Below are 20,128 nucleotides of genomic sequence, written 5' to 3' on the forward strand. Positions count from 1 at the left end.
GATTCCATGCTTTTAACGAATTAAATCATGAAAGTTTTCTTTGTTGTGTAAAACGATGCTAGCAAAGCCTTTAACCATAACTTTTACTTCTTAATGGATGGCTTCTTCTATCCAGAGATTCTTATAAATTAGTGTACAGTTAAAGTCTAGAAAATCATATGCAAGTTGCTACCTTTCAAACTAATATTGAAAGTTAATTATAAGCTACACTTAATTATTCTTACTGCATGAATGGATCCTGATTATTGTCAGTGGCTCAACTATAGTCAGAAAATACAGCAGAATTACATTGGAAAGATGGTAATTTTCACAAATTAATTTATTAGTTTAATACAACCATACACATCATCACTTAGATTTATTTTATATTTTAACAAAATAAGATATTACTTAAGTTGGAAGAGCTGAGGAGGTGAAGGAGGCTAACTCACCAGAAGTTAAAAGTATAAGATGTATATCATGATTATTATTCAACAACAGAAACTCAATATTACATAAATTATTAAAATGGATTCATAAATCAATAAATAACTGATATTGCAGCAGAAATTGTGTAAATGTCTAGAAACAACTCCAATGAATTTAAGAGAGATTAACATGTATACTTTTGGTGAAAATAAAGGTATTTTGAATAAAAGTAAGCATGTATACAGAATATAAGCAATTAAAAACAATACTAATGATGAAGAAAAGAAGAAACAAATAATTTGAGCTTTTGTTTTTAGAAATAATTGAAACTAGAAGAAAAAATATCTAAAAGATGAAATAGAACCAGAAATGTTTTCTCTATAAATGTAATTATGAACAGTATGCAAAACATATAAACAAATAAGGAAACAAAAATAAAAACATTGCACAATACGAAATAGACAACAAAAACCTACAGAAATTTTATATTAATAACATTTTCAGCATTTTTGTTAATAGAAAATGAGGACTATGACAATTTTTCTACTAAGTATACATAAAGAAAAAATATTTAAAACCTCGTGAAAATATAGCACACCTAGCAATTTCATACCTATGATGTTAGTTCATGAGTGTCTTTTTTTTTAATTTCATTTTTCTTGGATATTTCACGTATTTACATTGCAAATGTTATCCCTTTTCTCCTTTATTGAGGCCTGTTTTGTGACCAATTTTATGGTCAGTTTTGGAGAAAGTAGCATGAGGTGGTGAGAAGAAGGTATATTCTTTTGTTTTAGATTGAAATGTTTTATAGATGTCTGTTAAATCCTTTTGCTTCATACCTTCTATAATTTTCACTGTGTCTCTGTTTACGTTCTATTTCCATGATCTGTCCATTGATGAGAGTAGGGTGTTGAAGTCTCCCACTATTATTGTGTGAGGTGCAATGAATGCTTTGAGCTTTAGTAAGGTTTCTTTTATGAATGTATCGGTGCCCTTGTATTTGGAGCATACAAGATGTTCAGAATTGAAAGTCCACCTTGGTATATTTTTTCCTTTGATGAGTATGAAGTGTCCTTTTTTAATTTTTTGATACCTTTTGTTTGAAAGTCGATTTTATTCAATATTGTTTCTTGGGACCATTTTCTTGGAAAATTTTGTCCTAGAATTTTACTCTTAGGTAGTGTCTGTCTTTGTCACTGAGGTTCATTTCCTGTGAGCAGCCAAATGCTGGGTCCTCTTTACATATCCAGTCTGTTAGGCTATGTCTTTTTATTGGGGAATTGAGTCCATTGATGTTAAGAGATATTAAGGAATAGTGATCATTTATATTATTTTGTTGTTAGAGGTGGAATTATGTTTGTGTGCCTATCTTCTTTTGGGTTTGGTACAGGAATATTAATTTCTTGCTTTTTCTAGGGTATAGTGTCACTCCTTGTATTTGAGTTTTCTATTTCCTCTGTAGGGCTGGATTTGTAGAAAGATATTGTGTAAATTTGGCTTTCTCATGGAATATCTTGGATTCTCCATCTATGTTAATTGAGATTTTTGGTGGATACAGTAACCTGGGCTGGCATTTGTGTTCTCTTAGGGTCTGTATGACATCTGTCCAGGATCTTCTCGCTTTCATAGTCTCTGGTGAGAAGTCTGTTGTAATTCTAATAGCCTTTATATTTTACTTGAACTTTTTCCCTTACTGCTTGTAATAGTCTTTCTTTGTCTTGTGCATTTGGTGTTTTGACTATTATGTGATGTAAGGAGAGTCTTTTCTGGTCCAGTATATTTGGAGTCCTGTAAGCTTCTCGTATGTTCATGGTCATCTCTTTCTTTAGGTTAGGGAAGTTTTCTTCTATGATTTTGTTGAAGGTATTTACTGACCCTTTAAGTTGGTAATCCTTGCTTTCTTTTATACATATTTACCTTACATTTGATGTTCTCATTGTGTCCTAGATTTACTGGATGTTTTAGGTTAGGACCTTTTTGCTTTCTGCATTTTCTTTGACTATTGTGTCAATGTTTTCTATGGTATCTTCTGCCCCCAAGATTCTCTCTTAAATATCTCGTATTCTGTTGGTGATGCTTGTCTCTATGACTCCTGATCTCTTCCCTACATTTTCTATCTCCAGGAATGTCTCCCTTCATTCTTTCTTTATTCTCTATTTCCATTTTTAAATCCTGGATGGTTTTGCTCAATTACTTCACCTGTTTGTTTGTGTTTTCCTGTAATTCTTTAAGGGATTTTCGTGTTTCTTCTTTAAGGGCTTCTACTTGTTTACCTGTGTTGTCCTGTATTTCTTTAAGGGAGTTATTTATGTTCTTCTTAAAGTCCTGTATCATCATTATGGGATATGATTTTAAATCCAAATCTTGTTTATCTGGTGTGTTGGGACATACAGTATTTGCTTTGGTGGGAGATCTGGGTTCTGATGATGCCAAGTAGTCTTGGTTGCTGTTACTTAGGTTCTTAGGCTTGCCTCTTGCCATCTGGTTATCTCTGATGTTAGTTGGTCATGCTGCCTCTGACTAGAGCTTGTCCCTTCTGTGGGTCTGTGAGTCTGTGGTCTTAAGAGTGAGAGTGCTCCTGGCAGACCATCTATCTCAGGGCAAGTTTTATGTCCAAAGGCTGTGGGACAGCCCCATATCTGGACTCAGAGGGAGACCAGAAGGGTCTTGTCCCAGACCACCCTGTGGCTTCTGAGCCTTGTACACTCCTGGTGGGTCTCTCTTTGGAATGTCAATGGAGAGAACTTGGGGTCCTACCTGTGGGCTGTGATTTAGGAAGGAAAGTACTCGTAGCAGACCAGCTCTCTCAGGGCAGGTTTTGGATCCAAGAGCTATGGGACAGCCCCAGCTCTAGGTACATATGGAGACAAGGAGCACATGAGTGTCTTTAATGTCAATATTACAATGAATTTTTAACAATGAAAATTTTATTGGATTTTTTATCTATATTTCAATGTTAACCCCTTTCCTGGATTCCCCTCCAGAAATTCCCTATCCCATCCTCCTTTCCCTTTTTCTATGAGGGTGCTCTCCCACCTACCCACTCTCTTCCACCTCCCTGCCCTGGCATTGCCCTACGCTGGGGTATATAGCCTTCATAGGGCCAAGGGCGTCTCCTCCCATTGATGCCTGCCTGACAAGGCCACCTGTGTTACATATGCAGCTGGAGCTATGGGGCACTCCATGTGTACTCTTTGATTTGTGGTTTAGTCTACCTGTGAGCTCCGGGGGGTCTGGTTGGTTGATAAACAATAAATATTCAAATTCATTATTTTAACTCTATCTTGTTCTAATGAATTTATCCAATACATAGACCAAAATGAGTAAACACATGTAATGTTGCTTGTTATAAATAATAATTATAACTAAACTTAATACCTAGTAACAAAGGAAGGGTAAAATACACTTTATTACTCTTATTCTTAAGTAATATTTTTCAGAGCAACAAATAACATAAGAAAACTAACTATAATTGTTTTGTGTTTGTGTTTCTGGGGATTGAACACAAGTTCCTATACATGTTAGGCAAATGCTCTATGACGCGCCTAAACCCAGACCTACTTACAGTAGCATATTAAAAGAAGATAATAGGTAAACAATGTTTTTAGATTTTAATTGAAATTAACTATAAAATCTTAATTATAATGATTAAGTACATTTATTTTCTTGGCTGAGTACATTTAAGAGTGAAAACACGCAATTATGTAATTTGAGAGTTATTAGAAGGTTTTGAAATGTTATTCTTGACTTGCGGCTCAATTTACCAGATTCTGAAAATAAACAATGCTACCCCACATTCTAGAATAAAGTTTCCAGCAGCTGAGATAATCCATTTTTCTACAAGGTTTATGGAAGCAATAGTAGCAGTATTCCTACTACTAGAATTTTACATTGTCCCCATTGCCTTGAAACGAACTAATAAAAGGCACTCTGTGTGTTTGTGTGTGTGTTTGTGTGTGTGTGTGTGTGTGTGTGTGTGTGTGTAAAATATAGACGTATGACAAAAATAGGTGAGGAAATGAAGTTGTATTGGTTTTAAAACCCTTTATGTGGTATCATATTAAATGACACCTTTCCCTGATTCCACCACCACCATTGTGTTCATACACAGAATGGTGTTGCTGTGTACATTTCTAGTTCAAGTGTCTTTAAATGAAGCACCATAGGACAGAGTGGGGGTAAATTATACATCTTACAATCCATATTTTAAAATATAGGAAAAGTTCTTTTAGGACAAGAAGGCCAAGAAAATTGAAAATAATGATGGACTCATTCATTTGTTTAACCACCATGTATTTACTATGCATCTGTTATATCACAGACATTGTCAAAAAGCAAATATTATATTAGCAAATAACCACATGTAGAGCCTTCACCAAAGGAGTACAATATCATATATGAGACATGGAGAGTACATCAGAGAAGAACAAAAGGATGAAATATGTAACATTAGGAACTAAAAAGAAAACCAAAAGCAGAGACAATTAATAGAAACATTGAAGGGAGTAGAGTTTTAAGTAGGATTATTGTGCAAACCTACCTAAGGTAACAAGCACCCATATTTAAAATGTAAGTAATGAAATTTCAAGACAGGAGCACATGTCAACCTAGTGTATTTGAAGAACACAGAAAAGAGACCAAAACATTATCAAGAAGGGTGAAAATAAAGTATGTATTCAGAAACTGCATAAAATCCAACCATAGTTCACATTTCCTAAGGGTTACTGATTTGCTGTCCCTTTGTCTGGACTTTGAAAAGTAAAAGACAAATGTGAAAATGCAGATGAAAATTTTTTTTCCTGTCTAAAGCTTCTTTCCTGTAAACTGGGACACGGTTACAAAATACTCTTCCAGAATTCAAAAGATAATTTCAAATTCAACAGAAGTCTTGCACAAAAATTAAGTGCAGAATTCTGTAAAAATTAGATATCTACATACAATTTACAATTAGATGCCATTCAGAGACTACCTCACCTGGGTAAATAGTCCATATATACAGCCATCAAAAGTAGATTATATTGATGAAGCCAGGAAGTGCATGCTGACAGGAGCCTGATACAGCTGTCTCCTGAGAGGCTCAGACAGAGCATGGCAAATACAGAGGCAAATGCTAGCAGCAAACCATTGAACTGAGAACAGGGTCCCATTGGAGGAATTAGAGAAAGAATTGAAAGAGCTGAAGGGGTTTACAACCCCATAAGAACAACAATGCCAACTAACCAGAGCTCCCAGGTACTAAACCACTACCCAAAGTATACACATGGACAGACTATGGCTCCAGCTGCATATGTAGCAAAGGATGGCCTTATTGGGTACCAATTAGAGAAGAAGCTCTTGGTCCTGTCAAAGCTGGACCCCCCCCACAGTGCAGGTGAATGTCAGGGAGCAGGAGGGGGTGGTTGGGGAGGGGGAACACCCCTATAGAAGAAGGGGAGGGGGATGAGATAAGGGACTTGTGGGAAAGGGAATAGCATTTGAAATGTAAATAAAAATTATCCAATAAAAAAAGAAAGATGATTAACTATTTTTCTTTTAAAAATAATAAGAGAAAAGTAAAGCCAGTGAAAACATGATGGAGAGTTAAGAAGAGTGATCAGCATATTTATAAATAAATATTATTTAATGAAACTGAAAAAACAACATACACCCTTGAAAATTCCTAGTAAACTAAACTGTGAAAAAGAGAGATCATTTAAAAACATTGATACTTCCTCTTATCAGATCGAAGTTCTTCAACAAAAGGTATATTCTTTAATGATTTCTAGCAATACATTTTCTTGAAGACATTAAATTATCAATAATCATTTATTATCTTGTTTTAAAATATCTATTTTAACCATGTTTTAAAAGTATAAAAACAACCCAAATTAACATTGTACTCTTGTGGAATATTTTGGAATACTATAAACCCAAGAGAATGAATAAACAACAAAATATGTAGAATTATAAACATAAATTTTAGTTAAAAAATAAGACACAAAGGATGACATATGATACTACTATTTTTTCATAATGCTTAAATTACAGAATAATAAATGTTGATGGGTTACTGGATACATGAAAATGAGTAAGAAGCAAGGTATTGCTTATAATAATTTATTTCTTTCGCTATATGATGAATCTAAGACATATAGTTTCATTGAGCTATATAATTATATATGTACTTTCCCATATGTATATTATACTTCAATTAAATGCTTCTATGGAATGTCCCAAAAGATGACAGAAGCAAATGTAAATGATTTTAAATATGAACCATTCTGTCTACCTATGTGTCATCCAATCTAATATGTAAAAGTGAGTTTTTGCCTAATTAAAAAGTATATACTATGTATTCATATAATTAAAAATATCCACCAGGATGTTATGCCTTATATGCCATTTTTGTTATTTTTGTCACTTTTTAAAAAGGACTGTTATAGTTTGAAAACATCTGAATGGTGTTTTTTATTTTATACCCTTGTTTTTATGTTTGTCATCTAATTTGCCATAAAAAGTCTCTAATTTTTCCTCTTTAAAGCATGAAGCTTCACATTTGTATTTCTATTACTAAAATAGTTTCCAAGAAGAGAAAAAAAATTGCACACCTCCAGTGGAGGAAATATTAGGCCTCAAGATATTTTTGCTTGTCACAGCTGGGAATCTCATGCAGAGTGGTCACAAATGCTGCAAAATATTTTACAGCCCCTCACAACCAAGAGTTTTCTAAGGCTAAGTGCCACTGTTGCCTAGGTAGTGAAATCTTCCTGAATGTAATAACAGGCTATTGCAATTCTTAAAAGAATTTTTCTCTTGACCTATTTTCGTAGTTTTTGAAATATTAAAGTGACCGCTCAAAGTGGATGAAACAAAGATAAATCATACAATCTGACTATCTCTTAAGTAGCTGGCTTTTCCAAAGCATAATTGCTGTTGCTTTGTTCATTTGGCCAGTTGGTTCCTTTGGCTTGCTGTTTCTAGACCCTGAGAGGTGTGTCATTTACAATAATTTTGTTATTCTTTCTGCAGGGTTGAAGAACAAAAGAATGTCTTTTCAGAATTTCAAAGAGATTTAAATGAATTTGTTTCATGGTTGGAAGAAGCAGATAACATTGCTACTACTCCACCTGGAGATGAGGAACAGCTAAAAGAAAAGCTTGAACAAGTCAAGGTAATTTTGTTTACTAAAATCCCCAGGGCTTATTTGTATAAAGCACATATAAACCTGTTTTAATGTACTGAATCATTGACTTTCCTACCCATTATGTTATCTGTAGTTCTTAACAATGTATTTTTTTCTGCCAACCTTACTTTTTTAACCAAACGACTGTCAATTAACATACTTACAGAATACATACATATGGATGGATATATGAGTGTTTAGATACATACATGTTCTTTATACATGCAAAGTACCTACCAGTTATTTTGAAAGCTAACTTACATAATTAGTTTTAGAGCTATTTCAGGGTCTATAATTTCAAATGATTTTGAAAACTGAAAAGCAAAGTGTGAAATCAAAAAATCTATATATAAGTGAGAAGGACTTTGCAATCTGTTTTAGACTATATTACTGGGGCTGAGAGTTTCCCTAATGAAGAATATACTTTCTTAGTGAAGACATTGTTAAATAATACTGCTTCAGCTACCACTTAAATATTTTACATTAACAAAAAGTAGTGTCTAGCTTGGGGTTATTTCATGGAAACATCAAACTTTTCACATTGGTTTACAATCCATACTGTTTCACTAGACAAACAGCATATTCAAGAGATTCTTTGTGCGTGCGTGCGTGTGTGTGTGTGTGTGTGTGTGTGTGTGTGTGTGTGTGTGTACTCAAACATAAATGCTGACACCTCACCTGGATCACTGATGTAATCTAATTGTATGGCTAATTTATTTTTTATGATTTTACTTTTAGAAAATTAAGTCTTTTGGAACTATGTTATTTTCATTTTTAAAGTAAAGGTGAAAGAAGGATGAAAATTAATATTTATCATGCACTATATGTCATATATGAGCTTTATTTAGAACTTTATTTTATTTAATTATCATGTAAAACATTTTAGCTGGTTCCCATTCCTATCATTATAGAGTGTTATAAAAGAAAATGAAAATAGAATTGCTTTTTTATCAATGAATCAGTTGGTTTACTCAGTCAAATTATAGTTCAAATGGACACTTTACTTCTGTGAAATAAAGAGAAAATTAAAAATTACATCCTATCATGACATAGAATGCAAAGGAAATATAGTTGCTTATGTCAGTATATAAATATTAAATGCACATTGTGTATTAGATATTATACTATGTATTTGGCATTTCAGTACTGAAAGCCTATAAGACATTTATAAACTACTGCTCCCTGGAAAAGAAACAAGTCCACTTCATTTTGCCATCCTTCCTGAATGTATTGAATGCCGTATATATCTTAATTGATAGTTCATTGGCTGGACATTTTTAGCAGGCTTAATTTATGGATAATTGTGTATTGATTTTCTATTCTTCATTGACAACCTACATAATATTGTACAGTAGAACTTTCTATAAGGATAGATAAGGTAGTCTAGTCATACATTGCTGTAACCACTAGCTATATGTGTCATATGAAAAATAGTTTGTATGAACAGCTAAGTAGGTTTTATATTAGATTAGATTTTAATAGTTACTCTGTTGGTTCTTACAGTTCCAGATAAAATTTAGTTATGATCACTGGTAGATTTGTGCATCATGGAGAAAGTAAAATAACAATATGACTCTTAACGGAAGATCATAGATTTAAATTCTACAATGGAATCTTCCAAGTTTGAATTACTACTCTATTAGCTACTAGCCTATGTCCTTGCAGTTAATACTTAAATCTCCTATTTCAGTTTTCTTCTACAAAAAGTGACATAATAATTACTTCAGATGATAATAATTATTATACTTTATACTTCATATCATCGTTATTTTCATATTTTGAAATGAAGTGAGGTTACATGTATAAGTATTCATATATATGCAAATGAGGAGATCTGCACACTGTCTGGCAAGATATCTATTGACAACTTGGTTGTCTATTCATGTGAATGCTGTCCTATGTTATGGCACACTAAAACACTTGAGAGTTTGATGGAGTCAATCCATCTGATAAAACTTACGCTTTTAGAATAACTGCTTGTTACTCTTTTAGAGTTCTACATGTCATCTAACATTTTTCACTTAAAAATACTCTCAAGGGAGGAAAATAGCGTAGTCGTCTGTAGTGGTTTATCTGCTTGGGTGCAGTGGTTTCGGCCCATCAGTTCTGTGCTCTGTGGAAGTGTTTGGTATTTCAGGTGCCAGTGGACCTTCAGTTAAGTCGCTTCACTTTGATAGACTAATCAATAAAGGTGACTCAAAGGTAGTTGGAGTTGCACTGTAATTCATTTTAAATGTTGTTGTATTTGTCTGTTTCAGTTACTGACAGAAGAGTTACCCCTGCGCCAGGGAATTCTAAAACAATTAAATGAAACAGGAGGAGCAGTACTTGTAAGTGCTCCCATAAGACCAGAAGAGCAAGATAAACTTGAAAAGAAGCTCAAACAGACAAATCTCCAGTGGATAAAGGTTAGACATTAACCATCTTCTCTGTCACATGTGTTAAGTGTTGCTACTGTTTGAATTTGCTTTTTTCTGAGTTTTATTCTTGGAAGGAAGCAGAAGCATGGATTATTGTTTTGCTTTTTAAACTGACTTTCTGATTTTTATTTTCCTATATATTTTGCTAACACAAAGCAATTGGTGATGGTGGGTGACTTTACATTAAAGACCAAAGACAAAGTGTGAACCAATGCTTTTTGAAAAAAAAATACTCCATACGTTGAAACGTTGGTAAAGCAATTAGTAAGAAATGTAATTAATCAGCAAGTGATGTGATGCAGAATTACTATTTTAAGCCAAGAATATAGACTTAAATATTAAACAATGCATTTTCAGTAGTCTCAAAAAGGACTCATTTCTAGTTCCCTTATTTTGAAAGTCTTAATTTTTTTCCACCTAGGACACATTCTAACATTGATGTAAAATATTAAGTGTTAATAAGCCTAATGCATATTTTTAAAAACAAACTGCACCCAAAAATTTATATTGCAACCCAAATCATTTTGACCCAGTAGCATTTATTTATCCCACAGAAATACTTCCGTACTCCTTGGGTGAATATTCATGCATGCATCTGCTTCCACTTGACTGTCTATAAACAAGTACAATAGTAGCTCGATGGCAAATCTTACAATCTTTTCATGTTTCTATCTTGTTCACTGACATCAAATTAACGTGTTAAAAATTTACCTACTTAAAATATATAACTTGATAGATTTTATTTATTATTTAAAATCTTTCATAAGACATTTACATTGTCAAATCTATCAGATATGCATTTTATTACATAATCTCTTGGCATTGGTTACAAACCATCATCATAATCATCATCATCTGTTTCCACAGCTTTCCTTCACCTCACACTAAAACTCCTTAAAAGTTAAAAAGTTTTCGCTTTAGCCTCTGATATCCTCTCCATTTACTGGGTATCTCTGTGATTTGCTTAGTTGAGTTATTGCATGTAAGTAAAACCATAAAGTATGTGTTCCTTGTGCCTGATTTAGTGTGTTTATATTATGTATGTGTGTGCGTGTGCCTATTTGTGGGGAGAGGGAGAGAGAGAGAGAGAGAGAGAGAGAGAGAGAGAGAGAGAGAGAGAGAGAGAGAGAGAGAAGAGGAAGAACAAGAAGAAGAAGAAGACACTGCATACAAATGCTATATTTTATATTTTGAGTTATTCATTAACTTCTACCAAGTTTAATTTCTTTTACAAGAATTTTAGTGTTTGGCAGTGGGTCTGTGGTTCTGCTTTCATTGGTTCCTAATTGTTGGCCCTCTGATGACAGTTGGTTTAGGCCACAATTTATAACAGAATTTTATAGTAATAATTGCATTGACTTTTTTTGCCAGTTGTGTTTGGTTCTATTCTGAGTGTCTGGACTGTTCTACCTCTGGTACTGAGCTATCCAGGCAGTATCAAAGTTGAGGTCCCTCTCTGGGCATGGGGTATAATTTGGTTCAGTAATGGGATAGCCACTCCCACAAGTTATGTGCCACCACTTTCCCAATATGACTTGCAGGCAGGACAGATTGTAAATCAAGTCTTTGCCCTGTACAGCTGTGATGTGCAGGTTTGTGCTCAGTCTCATTTTATCTTATTAAGTCATGATCAATGGATATCCCTGGGAGGCCTGCTCTTTTTATTGTTTTAGATTTTTTGTTTTATTTTGTTTTTTATTGTTGCTGGTTTTGTTGTTGTGGTTGTTGTTGTTGTTGTTTTGGGTTTTATTTTTAAGGTTTTTTTTTTGGTGCAGGGAGACAGAGAAAGGATTGTTATGGGAGGAAAGTAGGGGGAGGGACTGAAAACTGTGGTTGATACATAATGAATGAGAGAAGTATAAAAGATAAAAAAATCAAAAAAAATCTATACTTCCTTGTTTGGATTTGTATTTAATTTGACAAAAAGTACTACTCATTAGTATTTCTCATTTGTAGCTAGTGGAAAACAATGGTTTATATTCTGGTATTAAATTAAACTGGGAACAAATTTCCACTTAAAACCTCCAGATTCTCAATTTTAGCCTATTTTCTGGCTCTACACATCTTGGTATCTTCCCTATCAGTATCTGCTAGTATGTTTGTTTCTTAACATAATGAAGCTTCTCCTATAAATGTTTCCTCCAGATACGCTTTTAACCTTCAAAAATGTTCTGAGGCTTCTCCTTCACTTTTGACAACAATACTACTATGTTATTTAGCACAGTTCAGACATGTTAACCTTTTTCCATCTAAAATTTACAGGAAATTGTAATCCTAGAAACTAGGAACAAATGTGTTCCAAGAAGATACTGAAGAACTGTAATTTTCATGTATTATAAAATGACTTCTCTCAAAGTGGCACAATTACCTCTAAAACTTGCTTGTTTCATCAGCACCTAACTAGAGAGGTATGCGGAAGAAAATAATTGAAACCTCAGGTTATTTATTATATTGTAAAATTACGATGCTGTAGGTCTTGTAAGAGATCATTCTCAGAACTGATAAAGTATGTAGAAGGTAAAAAAAGTATTACTTTTATGAAATTACAATCAAAATTCTTGTTTAGAACTCTAATTCAAGGAAGTACATATTTGAAAAAAATCGTTTATTTCAAGGTATCATATTTCCTCTCAGTTTTGTGGAAGATAACGCTAAATATTTTTTCTGGAGGGTGGTTCTTCAATGTAAAATGGAAAGTTTCCTTTGTTAAATAATTTCAAAATGCCCATGTAAAAGCATAGATACTTGCACTTAATGTGATATATTGATAATTTAAATTTTGTAGTTGTACAATCATATAAGGAAAACCATTACTATAGAAGGAGTCAAAGGAGAATAAATATTCTAAAATGTTATTTAATATCTAGTACATCTTGATATCACAATAGGAACAGAAATTTATAATGATAGAAAATGTGAGATACCAAAATTTACTGCCTTATGGATTGTTTCTTGCTGTGTCTCCTCCCTACACTTCATTTGTGTCTTTGCTACATACTTTTGCTTATGAACTGACATAATTCCAGATATGTATATGGATGATGACATCATTTCCACCTGGATATTGTATGTAGAACATGCTTTTCTCCTCTCCTTATCTGACTATATTGTTTCATCCTTTTTTTGCACATCCTTATCATTTCATGTCTCCCCTCATTTTTTACTTCTCTTTTTCTAGGTGATGTAGGGATTGTATTCAGTTTCCTGTTATGTTCACCACGTTTAGGTCCAACATTATGTTTGAATCATATTCTGTCTTACCTTTCTTTAAATAAAAAAATGAAAGTATGGAACTTAATTTTGTAGAGTTCAGATTAATTAGATGGAAATAGCTTCATTATACTAAATTACACAGCTGCCAGGTTCAGATACTAGCTTCTGGGAAGATTTTTTGACATTTTAGTTACAAAAAAGTATCTCCAAGATAAATATTACCCTTCAGCCATTTGGTGAAGCCCTATTGTTTTTCTCATATATATATATATATATATATATATATATATATATATATATATATATATATAATGTTAGAAACAAAGAAAATATAGGAATTCTCATTTTTTTAAACTGTTGTTTTAATGATAAAGACAAGGATCTTATTTCCTTTAAATAATTGGTAAAATGGGCTGGTAAGATGGCTCAGTGTTTAAGAGCATTGTCTGCTCTTCCAGAGGTCCTGAGTTCAAATCCCAGCAACCACATGGTGGCTCACAACCATCTGTAATGAGATCTGATGCCCTCTACTGGTGTGTCTGAAGGTAGCTACAGTGTACTTACATATAAATAAATAAATCTTTAAAAAAATAATTGGTAAAATGCTTATTTGTGGAAAACTGGATCCTTTGACGAGTATATGCTAATGTATATTATATATTATATTCTAACATATATATTATGTATTATATATGTACATGTACATATATATCTTTATTTTAGGTACCTTTACATATATCATATTATATATTTCTAATAATCATAACAAATCTGAATTCATTTCATAAAATTAAATTTTGTTCCACATTTTCCATTTCACAGATACTTATTTTAACTTTTTTACTGTCATGGCAGTATAAAGTGATATACTAAGACTGAATCATTTTACAGAGCCTGTTAAAAATTGTACTGCAAAGTGAATTTCAGTTGAGTGAATCTTCCTAGAAAATCTGATTTACTTTACCCAGAAAAAAATTAGGTTTAAAACCATGTATCTTCAAGCTTAGCATAAAAGTAATTTTGTAATAGCGCTGAAATTACTTTCCAATGAAATCACAAAATAAAAGCCATGAAAGTAAATGTATAGTTCAATTCTTCAACCAGAACATTTTCTACAGTACACTAGTAACTGTTTCTAAATTTCCAGAAATTTGATGCATTTTGTATTAACCTCTAATCATATTATTTCTAAATATCTATCCAAGGAATAAACAATTTAACAATGCTCTTTTCATTCGTGTTAGTTGAATAAATTATTGGTCTCTTTTCAGGTACATTTGCTATGTAATGTCAGTCATTAGTAGTCATTGCTACAAATGCAGAAAGCAAATGCAGAAAATTATATAAAGCAAATGCTTGGCTATTCCACATCTTGCTAAAATACGGATAGTGCTCCAGTCAATTTTCTGTCTCAGTATGGTGATTAATAGATGGCATTAGTAGCGATCATTCAGTATTTACCCCACTACAAATTTTATAATGAAAGAAGAAAATGCTTCACTGGAGTTATTACCATGCTGACTAGTGTTTATGGAGCCAAGAAAAGACTTTATAATATATACTATAAAAGAAAAGAAGTAATTCATTGAAATAGAAATAGAAGCAGGGACTACGTTACTCCATATGATGTCTGATATACTCATGAATTTGCCTGATAAAGCAAAGTGGCAAAATCCACTTAGTCCTTTATTTTATAAACCTATGACCCGAAATGGTATTGTACTAGAAAATGATGCTTACTTGGTCAGTGAGCATAAGCTTGATGGTTTCTGAAATCCATCATCTGGAATGTATCTTTATGTAGTTAAGATTCATGAGCTCATCTATTTATTCATTCAACTATCTAATGAGTGACTGTGTATCACATGCTATTCTAAGCATATCATTACCAATCCCTGCCCTTGTGCCATTTAAAGGACATACATAATTTTATGAGGCTTTGCATTATAAATATTCATATCTCTAATTTATAGTTGCTAAATAGGTAGAAACTGAAAGTTGGGTGAATGGGGTGTTAATTTAGTGTTTATAATCTAATTGTCCTTGGCTTTGCCTCCTATTAAAATGTACACCGTGATGGGGTTTATTATTAGAGTATATCTCAATTTCCCTTAAGGTTCTCACTTTTGCCTGTTCTCCCATTACAATTTTTAATAGTCTCTCTTTTCCTCTTGTTAATACCCACTTTTAATGATAAAAGATATACATACAAGATCATCCTCTAAATATCAGGCTCCTATAGATGAATCATCACAGTGCTCAATAACTGTATTATACTCACTGCTAATGCTCTTACAACCAGAAGTACTATCTACCTTCTTGACATTTCAATGATATTGACAAGACTGCCCTGTCCAAGAAATTGGATTGTCTTTATTGCAAAATTAGTCATTCTGTCAGCAATGGAAATTTATAAGAATATATCCCTTTCTATTTTCCAAGCTATTGTGATTTTGAACACTAAAAATATAGATTGGAAAATATATGAAGAAAAAGTGTTTAAGGTTGATAAAAAAGCAATTTTCTGTGGTCATTAATAATTACTGATATATTATGTATTCTAGTGATTATGATCTGTGCGACTTCAATCATTTCTAAGCCATTCTTCATTTATTTAATTTCAAAATTCAAATAACAATAGATATATAAATATGACAGCTTAAAGGGAAATCTCAGTGAAGTAGTACATGTGCAATGAGTAACCTAGTGCCTCTCACAATTTAATTGCATAATACATTTAATTTTAAAAATATGAGTGTTGTTAAAAATATTAAAATTCAAAAATGAAGTACATCATTCTGTCTGAAACAACTTAATCAAATAGTAGTAGCTATGGCTTATGAAGAGAAACCTGAATTAGGAATGCAGTGGCTAAATGTGATGAGTATTTGGCTCACTAAAACAACAAAGTGGCCCTATTAGGAAGCACAAAGGGTTTTTCAGCCAATGCCCTTCTAATGATCTTGACTTAAAAAAATAAAAAAATAAAAAAATAAAAGTTTAGCAACTAGCATGTCGAATGAAAGGAGCAGGAAAATATTGAGCTTTTCTGTTCACTTTTAATAAGCCTAAGCAGACAACATTGTATTTATACACCAACATTTTCACTTTTCAATCATGAACCTGTCTTATTTTACCTTTGACTCTTGAATATCTTTACAATTAATTCATGAGACTGGCTCTAACTCAGGAATCCAGGCCTTGTATCTTTCTCTTTTGTACAGTCTTGATGTTGACAGATGATGTTTTGAAAGTTATCTTGGTACCAGATATTATTTACTAAGGATTTTTAGCTAATATAATTGTTTCAAGACTATGCTGTTTTAAAATTTGACATATGAAAGCCCAGTTCGTATTGTATAACAGTGATACTTGTGCTAGGATTAAATTACATATGAAACTTTTTCTTTTATCACTGTGTGAATGCTAAGACCATGCATCTCACCCAAAACTGTATTCTTTAAGTTTCCTATGGTTGATACTTTATTTAAAAAGTAAGCTAATTTCCAGTAAAAACAGATCTGATTATTTCTGGCAAACATGCTTTTCTCTTCACAATGAATTTAAATGAGAAATACTGTTATGGTGAAAGAATATTGAGAAATTTTTCATAATTCTTGAGTTTTAGTATAATATTTTAAAGGTTCTTTATTATCACAAACATATTTGCCCTATGGCAGTAAATTTGAGACAGTAGAAAAATTACAATAAAAAAGGATTTTGCCAAGGCACAGTGATTTTCTTACTTTGTTACTGCAGATTTTTTTTGACTAGGTTTTATGACATCAACTCTAAAACTAGAAGGTTCTTCCTTTCTGCTTAATAATTTAATAATCTTGAATTGAATGGAGGTTTTCATATACTGACTCCTTAAACTGAGACTGAATAAGAAAAGAATATTAAAGGGCATATTTAAGAATACAGATTGTAAATTTCATCCTAGTTTCATTTATTATATCACCTACAAAGCTAATATGCAATGTGAAAATATAATAACAGAGCTATTTTATGAAAGGTCAGAATCATACCAAAAATAAACATTTCAGTGAATTCTTTATACTTATACATAAAGATATATAAGTTTATTTATGTACCAAAAAGAATTTAATACTAAATCCTGACTGCTATATGCATGTTTGCTGACCCCAGATACTTCAAACTAGAGAAAAAGGGATAATGAATACTGACCAGCTGATGGATTCCATTTCTGTCATAGACCACCTGCCAGGGCTTAATAACAGATCTGTGATAGGATTCTTACCTTTTATTGTGTAGAAAGTGGATTGATAGATTGGGCCTGTGGCCAATGAACCATGGAACCCCTGGTTTGCAGGAAAGAGTTTATCACACTTTGATGTTATTTCTGTCTTGTGTCAGCTGAGAAGGATGAGCTAGATTATCTGTGAGTAAGTCGAATGCCAAAAGCAGCATTGCCCTCATTTATCCACCTTATATAGAGTTCAAGGCAAGTGGACTGTGGAGCTTCTGAAGGGGAGATGATCAGAGCCTGATTGAGAAATTTTGGTTTATGGCCTTTGAATCTGCCTGCTGAGGTTAAAAACAATTATCAGAACTCAATGAGTTTCTTTGTTTGTTGATCAATAAAATCAACCACTTTTGCTGGACAAGTTAAAGCATATGAGCAGGATCATGCCATTCTGACTTGGGAAAATTTTCAGTTAACATTGGAAAGATATAATTCCTCTTTGGCGTGGTTGATCAAATATGAAGGAAAACTGGTGGACCAGACACCAAAGTCACTACAAGGATATTTCAAGAAAATTCATTTGTCTTGATAATTGCAATATGTAGACAATCTATTGATGACTATATATTCTGTACAGAATAAAAAGAGAAATCTTACAAAGTTGACACGTTCTTTTTCAGGTGTGAGGAATATCAATATTTTGAATGAGATAGTAATGCTTGGACTTATTTAGGCTTTGATAAAAGAGTGAAATTTCTATAACACAATTATAGTTTAAGTGACTATCAAAGAAATCACTTTTGCTATTTTTTCTGGTTTTTAACTTCCTTGTCCAATGTAGTAATTAATTTTTTCTCACCTCCTTGTTCATTTTTATGAGTGATATGCTGCTTTCTCCTAAAATTATTGAGATGCTGATGAAAGGAGAAAAAATGAGTTTCTGGTGTTAGAAAGAACCCCATTTGTTGGAAACCAATATAGTTATCCATAAAATAGAGGAAAGACTAAAAAATACTTTATGTTTAAAATATTATACTGTGTGTGGATGAAAACTATTTTAAATACTAAAATAACAAGGAAAGATACTGTCATTGATATCTCCAATCATTTATACAGAAACTGAAATGTGATACAATTAAAAGATAACTTCTAAATTGAGCAAAGGATGAGAGTTTCTTCTCATCCACTGTGGGATGTTGTACATTACATGAGCACATTGTCATAGAAGTATCTAATATATTTGAGGCATTTTAACCCATACACCTTCCTTCTCTTTCCTTTTTCCATCATATACTCTTTCCATTAGTGTCTGTATGAGTAACTTTTCTGTTGCTATGATAAATCATGATCATCATAGCAACTTATAGAAATTCCAGGGATTAAAGTTCATAATGGCAGGGACAACATCACCATATGCAGAAGGCATGGAAGCAGGAACAGAAAGCTAAGAGTATACACATAAACCAACAAACATGAATGAGAAAAGGAACTGGAAATTATGTCAGGCTTTTGATCTCAAATCACCTGCAACTTCTTACTTCTTTGAAAGCTCGAACTGGCAGTCAAGTGTTAAGTATTCCAAAGCTAAAGATTACTGGGGACAACTTTCATTCAAACTGCTACAGTAATTTGGATTTCCCTAAACAGCTTTAAACATAAACTACATACATACATTATATAAATGTATAATATGGCACCATAATAAGTATATATGTAATATGTATAATATGTATATGTATAGACATCAAATTATATGTATTTATGAAATAATTTTATATATTAGATAGATTAGATAGTAGATAAATAGATTAAATGTGTGAGAGATACACACAAATGGAGAGAGACAGGCAAAAAGAAAGTGCCATGTACATACAGAGGGGAGACAGACAGACAGACAGACAGACAGACAGACAGACAGAAAAATTACATTACCCTTTACTTATTTTTCTGTTGTTGGACACCTAGGTTTGTTTAATAACTGAGTTATTGTGAATAGTTCTGTGATAAAAGTAAATGTGCAAGGATCTTAATGATATGTTGACTTGGAGACTTTGGGGCGAATATCAAGGAGTGGCTTTGCTGTATCATATTATAGGTCTTTTTGAGTTAAACTAGGAACCTCCCTACTGATTTTCATAGTGGTTGAAACAGTTTATATTGCATTTGCTATATTTGCAGAGGATCACCTTTTTTAAAAAAAAAAGTACTACTAGTGCCTATTCTTCCACTTAATTTGAATGTGACTTCAAATATTTTACTGGTTTCTATAATAGCTATTCCCATTCCACATTTTACCTTCGACATTGCATGTTAGTATTGGAAAGATCAAAATACTTTCAATTAGTAATGCAGTCCAGGTTCTATTTATCTACTTACTAACTCCAGACAAGTAATTCAAATCTCTTTTGTGTCCCCATGTCCTCATTTACATAATGGCAGCACATAAGTCTTGTTTGTACATTTCCAGGATGCAATGGGGAACTAAAGATACAGCATTCACTGTAATACTTTATTAAATATTATGAAGTAGCAAAATTATAACTACTATTACAAGACAGGCATCATAAAATTTCAGCACCAGTAATAAACAAGTGAGGATGCGTCACCACATAGAAATAGAATTTCTCAAACACACTACTCACAAAAAGCACCCAAACCCCATTAAAATCTGGTTCTTGATACAGGGGACCATGTGGGATGTTTGAGATTTCTGTC

At 32.7% G+C, this 20,128-nt stretch overlaps 1 protein-coding gene across 12 annotated transcripts in view; it reads left to right on the forward strand.

Moving 5' to 3' along the window:
* Dmd (dystrophin) overlaps positions 1-20,128 on the forward strand; it is a 2,367,748-nt gene that overhangs the window by 1,456,766 nt on the left and 890,854 nt on the right. For all 12 annotated transcript variants that reach the window (XM_063279795.1, XM_063279798.1, XM_063279800.1 and 9 more), the window contains 2 exons: positions 7,420-7,561; positions 9,832-9,981. In XM_063279795.1, coding sequence (XP_063135865.1) covers positions 7,420-7,561; positions 9,832-9,981 — 292 coding nt within the window. The remainder of the gene's footprint in view (positions 1-7,419; positions 7,562-9,831; positions 9,982-20,128) is intronic.

The sequence above is a fragment of the Rattus norvegicus genome, chromosome X (genome assembly GCF_036323735.1).
Source record: "Rattus norvegicus strain BN/NHsdMcwi chromosome X, GRCr8, whole genome shotgun sequence".
NCBI lineage: Eukaryota > Metazoa > Chordata > Mammalia > Rodentia > Muridae > Rattus > Rattus norvegicus.